Source organism: Otolemur garnettii, unplaced genomic scaffold (assembly GCF_000181295.1).
Source record: "Otolemur garnettii isolate 467f Iridium unplaced genomic scaffold, OtoGar3 scaffold00003, whole genome shotgun sequence".
In the NCBI taxonomy this organism is placed as follows: Eukaryota; Metazoa; Chordata; class Mammalia; order Primates; family Galagidae; genus Otolemur; species Otolemur garnettii.
In genome coordinates this window covers 26,825,880-26,836,032 of record NW_003852398.1, presented here as the reverse complement: position 1 = coordinate 26,836,032, position 10,153 = coordinate 26,825,880, and the positions used below count along the sequence as shown (strand labels likewise).

Here is a 10,153-nt window from a genome sequence, read left to right as displayed (position 1 = left end):
AAAAAAAAAAAAAAAAAGAAAGAAAAAAGAATCAAACCTTTAACCAGTCTGTTGTACAAACTATACAGGACTTAAATGTAAGCAAAGAGTTGATGAAAGAAATGTTCTGAGGAAACACTCCACCTAATAAATGAGGAACTAAATAATTAAAATATTTTAATTTTGAAAACTCTAAGGAAATAAGAGATCTAGCCGTGGTAATCAATAGCTATTTCTATCCATGACCACCATCCCTCAAATCATAGAAGTATACAACATCAGTACAGTAATATTGCTAAAAATAAATACATAAATAACCTAAATCTCAGTTCAGGACTCTATACGTAACCACCATTTACAGAAAATGTAAAAGAACAAAGGAATCAAAGCCATAGGGGTACAATCAGCAAAATCCAAACTGTGGAAAATTTTAGGGGACAATGACCCAGTTTCTTTAATAAATGCGTTATAAGGAGAAAATAAGAAGGAAAAAGATCCTAGAGATTAAGAGATGTAAGAGGCACACCAACCAATTCAATGTGTGGACCTGGAGGGATTCTGACTCAATCAGTCACTAAAAAGAAAATTAAAAGAAAAAAGGATGTGATCATCGGGAAATTTTGGACACATTGACCAGATGATACCTTAGTAGACATTACTTTCATTGTTTTTGATTATTGAGATTAATTTTTCCAAAAATCCTGATTTTAAGAGATACATTCTCAACTGCTAATACCAAAAAGAAAATCAATAACTAAGGTTGTTAAGGTTATTAGATACAGAATAAATATGGGAAAAAACCTCAACATTTATATTCACTATTAACAAGATACTATTTCCCTCAACAAGAAAAAAAAATTTCATTTAGGAATAAATATTATAAAGTGGTATAGGTATAAACCTTTCTGATAAAAATTATAAAATGTGTAAATGTATAAAATATAAGAAAAACATACATGATCTAAGTGAAAAAATATGCTAATTCTTGGATCGAAAGAAATATCAAAAAGATAACAATTATACCCTAGTTGAACTGTAGATTCAAAGCAATTCTAATAAATTCCACAGGTTTTCCATGGAAATGAAGAAATCAATTAAAATTCCATTCTTGGCAAAAGGCCAAGAATAATCAAAGCATTCCTAAACAACAACAAAAAAGCAAGGTGTCCTGTCCTACTAGATATCATCGTTTATTATTATAAGGTATTAAAACAGTGTGATCTCAAATTAAGGATCAATAAATAGACCACTAGAACTGAATATAGAACCAAAAACAAATCCTCACTTGTATGAAAACTTTTTTGCAGATCACTGGGGAAAGATTAGGCTGCTTGATAAATCACTGACATGATTAATTATCTGTGTGGGAGAAAATTGGATCCCTACCGTATACCATTCCCTAACGTCAGTTCTAAGTGGATTAACAGCTTTGATATGAAAGTCAACACACAGAATTTTAGAAGGCAATATAGGAGATATCTTTTTAGTATTTCAGGGCAGAAAAGAATTTGGGAAACATGACACAGAAAGTGCAAATTGCAAAGGAAACTATTGAGCAATTCACAACATAAAAACTGAAAACTTCAGTTCATCAGAAAATACCACAAGGGTAGTAAAATCCAAGCCCCCAATATTTGTATTGGAATACTTGTGATAAATAACCAAAAAGGATTAATTTTCATAATACATAAAGAATTTCTACAAGTCTAAAAGAAATTCTGCAAAAAGCATCAATAAGCATTTTATTAGTACAATAGAGAGAGATATAAATGCCTCATAATATTTGCAAAGATCCTCTGTTTTATTGAAAATCAGGGAAATGAAGTTTAAATCACAAAAAGATATTTCACATCCACCACGTGGGCTAAATATGTTACCAAGTATTGCTGATGATATGGATCGGTGGGAACTGCTGGTGGGAATGTAAATAGGAATAACACTTTGGAAAACGGTGAGGCATTATCTCACAAATACAAGAATGTTCATAACAGTATTTTCATAAAGGAAAACAACTATAATCAGCTCAAATGTCCTTCAACAGTGGAATAGATCAATTGTAATGTATTCAGGCAATGGAATACAGCACAGCAGTGAAAATGAATGACCCTCAGGAAATGCACCAACACAGGTGAATCTCAAACGCATAGTACCCAGAGAATGAAGCAAGGACAGAATGAATGCAGTATGAGTCCATCAGTATGAAGTTCAAAAGCAATATATTGTTTATAGATCTATCATAGGTGGTAAACCATTAAGAAAAGCACAGGATATGATAAATACAAAATTAGGGACAGTATGGAAAGGAGCTGCTCTGTAGGAGAGGTAAACAGGCTTCTAAGGAGCTGGTAATGTTCCACCAACTTGGTAGTGGGTACATGTGAGTGTATTTTATTATTTTTTAAAGCTATATATATGTATTTTATACAATTTCTCTATGTATAATATATTTCACAGTTAAAGTGTTTTAGATAATGAATTAGATCACCCTCAGGGGCGATCTAACTCTTTTGAATTTGAAATTTCATAAACTCCAGCCTTATCTGAAAAGTTAAATATCAACAGAACTACATGACAGACTCTAGGACTCTTGGGATGTGTTAATACCCTCATTTTACAAATGAGCTCCAGAGAGGTGAGGTAACTTTTGCAAGGTCACCCAGCACCTGAGTAAGAGAATAGGACCATGAACAAAGGTCTAGAAACCCGAGGAATAGTACGTTTTTCATTGACACCTGCCAGAGCTATGCACAATTTGCTTCAAACAGATCTAACTTAGCATGTTATACTATTAAACTATATAATCTGCTTTTTTAAATTGATTTATTTTGTTTGATTCATGTGTTTGTGTCACATCAATTCTATACTGTAAACCCTTTCCATGGCCTTTCCTGTTATTTGAACACCTGGCTCTGGTCAGCCTCAGAAGCATTGGCCGTGCTGGTCCAAGCTGCCTTCCATCTCCGGGCTCTGCACTGTATTTCCAGGAACCCCTGAGAGTCTTATCAACCTTTACGTCCTTTCTACCAAGAACTTCCTCCTTTAACTCCTTGGGGGAAATGGAGGAACGGATTGTTCCAAGTTTTCCTATGCTCTCCTGGATCACTCCACTGGGAGAGGTGGCTCTGGGGGTGGAGTTGGCAGGGGAGACAAAGCAGAGGAAAGAAGGGAAAAAACAGGAGCTGTTTCCAATGAGGTCGTAGGCCATGACCAACCGATTCCACAGCCGTGAAGTCAATTGCTCCACCACCTGCACACCCCAGAACAGCCTGTGCTCTGGCTTTGCCTGCTCTTGAGACCAGGCATTGTTTGATTTGAAGAAATGTCATGATGCTGATGGAAGCTGAACCCTTTCCCACCTCTCACCCACACCTCCACTATCTTTTCTGGGGTGGCCTCAGCAGCCACGAGCAATACTTTAAGCTGAGTTCAGAATGTTCAGGCATAAAGTAAACTTTAAAGGAAGCTCTGCTTCTAGACTCACAGCATGTCAGTTCTGCCAAAAAAGCTCAGCTTCTTCATTTTGCATCTAAGTGAACCAGAGGCCCTGGAGAAGAAAGAGCCAAGGTCACTGTCATCCGGAGACTTGGTGGCCAGGAGACCAGAGCCCAGGTGGTCTGATTCCCAGACCACCATGTCTCTCACTGTCGTGCACTATTTCCCTCAGTGCTGTGACCCCCAGAGCTGCCTCCTTCTGGCTCAGCCTGGCCCTTTAAGCCTCTGGCCCACAGAGGTGAACAAACATACTTACAAAATATTTCTGGCATTCACCTGGCAGTCTCTCCTATGTATTTTTAACCTGGCGCTTTTGCGGAACATCTTTCCCTATTAAAGATGGGGTGTTGTCACCTGGTTCCAGACTAGCTCCTTAGACTTGCAGGCTTGGAAACTATCTTGTTGGTTTCTCCACCACCACTCACTCTTCGGAAAGCTGACTCGTACTAACCGAGTCCTCAGGAAAGCGACCTGTGTGTACAAATTTACAGTACCTGTTTATTAATGTAGATAAGAGCTATAACTCTCTGTTGGACTAGTTCGTGGTGGCCCAGTCAGCTTGTCTCACAAAAGCAGTCTAGGTGGAAAGTCAAACCATCACACAACAGCACACAGCAGCCTCAGAACAGGGGGAGCTGGTCACAGGATTTTTTTTTTTTCTTGAGACAGAGTCTCACTTTGGTGAGTGCTTGGCGTCATAGCCAAGCAAACTCAAATTCTTGGGCTCAAGCAATTCTCTTGTCTCAGCCTCCCGAGTAACTGGGACTACAGATACCTGCCTGGCTATTTTTAGAGGCCACAGTGCCTGGCTATTTTTAGAGGCGGGGTCTCACTCTGGCTCAGGCTGGTCTTACACCTATGAGGTCAGGCAATCCACCCGCCTGGGCTTCCAAGTGCTGGGATGCAAGGCGTGAGCCACCATGCCCGGCCTTGGACACAGGATTTGAATGGGCTCTGCAGTGGCTTTCCTTTGCTTGCTAACCAGCCTCCTTCTGGGCTCACACACCCTTGCTCTAGCTGACCAATGCACTCAGCAGTAACTGCGGTTTTGGTGGCCTTGAGAGCCAGTCATTTCTTTGGAAGAAATTCTGCCTCTTTCTGCACTGCCTTTTATCTGTTGATTTATAACTCCTTACAGGAAATCTTCTTTCCTATATTTCTAAGTCCTTCAGTAGTAGATTTCATGTGATTCGGTCATTCAGATGCCTATAAATCCACTCATTCTTCTATTATCTGTCCTACATTTAATTTCTCTCTATTATCTACAAGGATCTCCCATGAGACCTTTTGAAATGCCTGATAAAATCACATTGCATCTCTATTCAAAAGTCATCAATGTAACTGATCATTTTTGCAGCTGTATAATAAGAATTATTGTATTTTCTCTACATTATTATATATGCTTAAGTACTTTTTTAAGTTTTTAAAAATATCCATGGCTTCTCAGTATTCTGCAAAGCCTAAACTTCTTCAGCTAGATTCAGGCTTTCCTTTAAAAGATCTGAATGACCTTTTCCTGTATTACTTCCCTCCATTTCCTGCAAACAACCGCCCCTACCCAAGCCTCTACACAAATATCATTGCAACTTCCGACCTCTGTGCTCTGGTTCATTTTGCTCCTTCAGTGTTCAGCTCAGATGCCACCTCCTCCAAAAACTTCTTCTGATCCTTTTTGACGGATGAGGCTTCCTTCTTTCACCCCACTTACAGCCCTTGCCTCCCGCGCCCACCTCAGGGCCTGTTACCCATGACCTTGCACAATTTATCTGTATGGTCTTTTCTCTGCAGGCAATTTTAACTTGTCAAAGTTCAGGGGTTGTATTTTATCATTCATGCCTGGAAATAGACTCACTCCTATGGCTATGGCAAGCACAGATTCTAGACTTCAAATCATCCATCCCCCTGCCATCCTCGGCTGTCTCCAGGTTGGAATTTGGAGCATATGGTCCCCTCACCGTTCATTCTTCACCTGGCACATAGTCATGCACATAGGAAGATTCTTTTATTATAGTCATGATCCCACCAGCTGTGCAGCAGTGTGTGAGCCACATGGCATTAAACTTTCACTTATGTATTGAGAGGATTGTACAGCATCAGTGATTTTCCATGTGCATCAGAATCAGCCACAGAAGTGTGTTCTAATGCAGATGCCTGAGCCCCAAGGAGTCTGATTCAGGCTCAGACATCTATAGAAGGCATCTTAAGAAGCTTTCAAAGTGATTCTGATAAAATGGTCTACAGGCCATACTTTCAGGAATACTAGTCCCCAAAGGCCTGGAAGGAAAGGTATGTGGCCAGCAGCTCTTCTCTGGCCACTCAGGACAAAGTCAGACACCAGCCTATCCCCCAGCGAGAACCTTGTGCTTACAGACCCTCCCTGGACTGAACTTGCCCTTGTTTCACTCCTTTTTCTCCTAGTGTGTGGCTGTGGCCTGGCCCAGTCAGGCTTCTTCTTCAAGAACCAAGAGTACATCTGCACCCAGGACTACCAGCAACTCTATGGCACCCGTTGTGACAGCTGCCGGGACTTCATCACAGGGGAGGTCATCTCTGCCCTGGGCCGCACCTACCACCCCAAATGCTTTGTGTGCAGCCTGTGCAGGTGAGCAGGAAGCCAGAGGGGCCGGGACCCTCTGCACAAGCCCCTAGAGAAGGGGAAGACATGGCCTTTCCCTGGTAGTTCTAGGGTTTTTCGGGCTTACACTTCACAGTTAGATTTCTAGAATCTCAGAGAGGTAGAAGGATCTGACAGGCCAGTGGTTTCAAACCTTTTAGCAGTTTGATCTTTTTTGTAAAATGCAATCTATTGCAAAACACCAGTTTGTCCTGTGATAAAGAGAGGGGGTTCAGATCCTAAACCCCCACACTCAGGCTCCCAATTCCACTCAAAAGACCTCCAAAGGAACCACTGAGTATTCTGGTCTCTCAGAACTCAATCTGCAAAGCACAGCTCTGGCCCGGCCTCCCACATCTTCAGGTACAGGTGGTAGGGGAATGTCTGCCCATAGCCTTCCTCATCTTCCTGGTGCCGCCTCATGCTGGTGGAGTGACCCTGGCAAGAGCCCACCTCTGTAAGCCTTGGTTTCTCCATCTGTAAAATGAGGGTCAAAATCTTCCAACTTCATTGAGTTTTCTTAAAGATTAGTGAGGGGATACATGGAAAGACCTCATGACCGGTATATGTGTCTGTGTTTATCATTCTTTTTATCATCATGATGATAATCATCTAACCTCTCTTAGGACATCTCCAAGGATGGGGAGGTCAGCACTACCGCTTTCATCCCCTCTCCAGCATCTCAATCACTTGTTAATTTAGCAAATGTGCATTAAGACTCCACTGTATATATGCCAAGCACCACATTAAGGAGATGGGAAAAAAATGGAGGAAACCTCAGCCCTGTTCACAAATACATTAAAATTTAATGGACATCTCAGATTAAATCATAAGTAAAGCATGATTAGAGTATATATATTTTTAAAGGGGAAAGAAATTTATAGATTAACTATTCTCCCCATAAAATAACTACTGGTTAGTTACCCGTTAGAGTAACTAATTAGAATTTATGATTGAGACTAATGGCAGATATGCAAGAAAATAGAAGCTGCCTACAGAATTTATTCATTCACCCATCTCTGAAAACCTAAGTCCTGAGAACCTAGAATCCCAGACCTATCGGAGGGTCCACAGAGGGTCCATGTGGTACAAGGTGTGGGTTTTGTTAAACCCCATAGAAACAAGGTGACTTCCCATAGTCATGTGTTTTTACCACGAGTTGGTGATGGGGCCATGAGGATGTAGGCTCCCCTGACCCCAGCACTCACTCCATCATACAATGTTGTCCATGCAAGGCCAGGGAAGCTACCTACGCTGGTGTTAGGGGTATGCTCATGTAGCAGGTAGCCTAATCTGCATGAGCAGATGCAGCTCAACAATGGGATTGACAATACTAAGGATTCTGTATACGGTTTATAGTTTAGCTGGGGAGATATGGCATCAAGAGTTTGAGACCCCTGGGCTGTGGAAACTGAACAAATCCAGAGGGGCAGAGGAAGAGGTTCTTTGTAGACTCACAAACTTCCTATGAGGAAGCAGGATTTTGAGAAAAGTCTGAATAGCAAACAGAAGAAATTTTGATAAATTTGGGAGCTGATTGAGTTCTTGACATATGGGGATAGGTTAAATTATGGTAGAAAAATCCTTCCAGGAAGAGGGAGCAACTCTTTGAGGAGCTAGTGATCTCTCCCTCTTACAGCTGAGAAATGTAAGCTCACATAAGAGTCATGATTTTTCCATTGTTAAAATCATACAAATAGCTCAACTGGGCTCCAGCTCTGGCCTCTAAGCCCTGGATCAAGTGGTTTAGTGGGCCTGGCACTGTGAATAGCATTTGAATTTGCCTGGTGTTCTAGAAGTCAGGCCATAGGTGCGACCCACGTGCTTTGAGCACATGTGTCAACAGGTCACAAATAGCCACAGAATCCCACAGAAGAGGAGGTGTAGAATTTCTCCCTCGAACCCCTTGCAGGAAGCCTTTCCCCATTGGAGACAAGGTGACCTTCAGCGGTAAAGAATGCGTGTGCCAGACGTGCTCCCAGTCCATGGCCAGCAGTAAGCCCATCAAGATCCGCGGACCCAGCCGTGAGTTCCCCCCACGGGCCTCCCTGTTCATGGGCACTGTCTACCTAGGCACCCCATCCCTGAACTGTCAACCACTCCCACAGGCCTGGAGGGAAGCAGAGGTGGGAGGTCCCACCCTGAGGACCCCTGAACCATGGCCCAGCTGGCATTTTGTCCTGGCTCATAACCTTCACAGGCACAACACAGGGAAGACAGGCTGCCAGCAATAAAAAGTGATGGCTGATGCCACACATTAGCCTCTCGGGTGGATTTCTTGTGGGACAAGCTGGGTCCTGATTTTATGTCTTAAGGGTGCCCTAAGAAAGCTGATCAAATGTTCTGTCACCAGTGGTTCTCAATTTTTACAAACCCTGGCTCAGCACCCATAGCATGGTGGTTACCGCACCAGCCACATACACCGAGGTCGGCAGGTTCAAACCCAGTCCAGCCAGCTGAAACAATGACAGCTGCAACAAAAAATAATAGTGTTGTGGCTGGCGCCTGTAGTCCCAGCTACTTGGGAGGCTGATGCAAGAGAATCACTTAAGCCCAAGAGTCTGAGGTTCCTGTGAGCTGTGATGCCACAGCACTCTACTGAGGGCGACATAGTCAAACTCCATCTCAAAAAAAAAAAATTTTTTTTTTTGTACAAACCCTACTAAGAAAGAATTTGCAGGCACGTCTTATAAAAGAGAAAGTATGGGGTGCCCTGGGGCAGATGACATGAGCCATGCTACTGTTTCTCACGGTGTTCCGTGGACCTCTGCGTCAGCTTCAATGTGGGGTTTGTAAAAATGCAGATTTCTGGGCTCACCTTGGACCTCTAGGGATGGAGCCTAGGAATTTACGTTCTTTGTAAGTTTGCTGGGTGATTTATTTGCTGTTCCTAAGATTGAGAACCACTGTGGAGGATGGGGAGGGCTCTACCATGCTAGGATGAATGTTATGTCTTATTCACATAATGAAATTTAGGGGAAAACTGAGAATGGAGAGCATACCTCAGAACAGTCATTCTAATTTATGGAATGTCCATTCCACCCAAGTGTGCCTAGTAATGAGATGTCTAAATCACTGTTCCCAGATGCCCTGTCAGGCTGCTGACTGCATACACCCCCCATACACACCCGCCCCTGGGTCCAGCAAGCCATACCAGGCTCCAGTGTTCTTTCATGTTATATGACACTCTCGCTGGCCTAATCAGAGAATCAATGAACACCCATTAGCCTCCCACACTGCATCACCGTGCAGGTGTGGGGGGCTGTGAGCCACGGCACCAGCAGACTCAGCATCCTGGGGCCACATCCGCCAGAGGGGGGAGCAGAGAACACCCTGAGTCAGCAGGGCTCAGCTCCCATGGGCTCCATTAGAGTCCGCCCCAATGTGGACAGCTGAGGAGAAAGAGAGTGAGAAGCCTCCCTCCCCTGCCCGCCCTTCCTTTCAGCCGAGGGATCTTTCCTGGAATGCACAGAGCCCCTCCTTCAGCGCCCTCCGTCATGCTCAAGAGCAGTTTGCTTCTCACACCAGGTTCCCATCTCAGAGTGAGTCGAAGCACATGCTATTATCCTTCACCACTCCTTGAAAGCATCATTCAGCATGACAGGAAGACCGAGATGCTGGATGTAGGACCAAGGCCCGGTGGCTGGTGCTGGGAGGGGCCCAGAGACCAGCGAGGCCAATACCACCGAGGCAGGAGAGAGGCAAGCCTGAGACGGAAAGCTGCCAACCCTCTGTGGGCTGCGGAGCAGTCACGTAGCCTTCCCGAGACACAGTTTATCCAGCCTTGGAAGACGGACTAAATTCTTACCTTCCTCACAGGAGTGTTGAGGAAAGCAAATGTATTCACACAGGAATCAAAGCAACGTAGAGTGCAGTGTGTGAAGTGCTCCATAAATACAGAGACAGTGAGGGATGATATTATTAGCATGGAGGTTTAATATAGAAAGCACACCCAAAAAAATGGCCTAAGAATAAGATTCCTGATTCTGGGCAGTGCCCGTGGCTCAAAGGAGTAGGGCACTGGCCCCATATGCTGGAGGTGGTGGGTTCAAACCCAGCCCCCCGGAC

At 43.5% G+C, this 10,153-nt stretch overlaps 1 protein-coding gene across 4 annotated transcripts in view; it reads left to right on the top strand.

Annotated features, from left to right (window-relative positions):
- Positions 1-10,153, top strand: part of ABLIM3 (actin binding LIM protein family member 3) — a 109,969-nt gene that overhangs the window by 45,930 nt on the left and 53,886 nt on the right. For all 4 annotated transcript variants that reach the window (XM_023515552.1, XM_012808886.2, XM_012808896.2 and 1 more), the window contains 2 exons: positions 5,890-6,073; positions 7,998-8,110. In XM_023515552.1, coding sequence (XP_023371320.1) covers positions 5,890-6,073; positions 7,998-8,110 — 297 coding nt within the window. The remainder of the gene's footprint in view (positions 1-5,889; positions 6,074-7,997; positions 8,111-10,153) is intronic.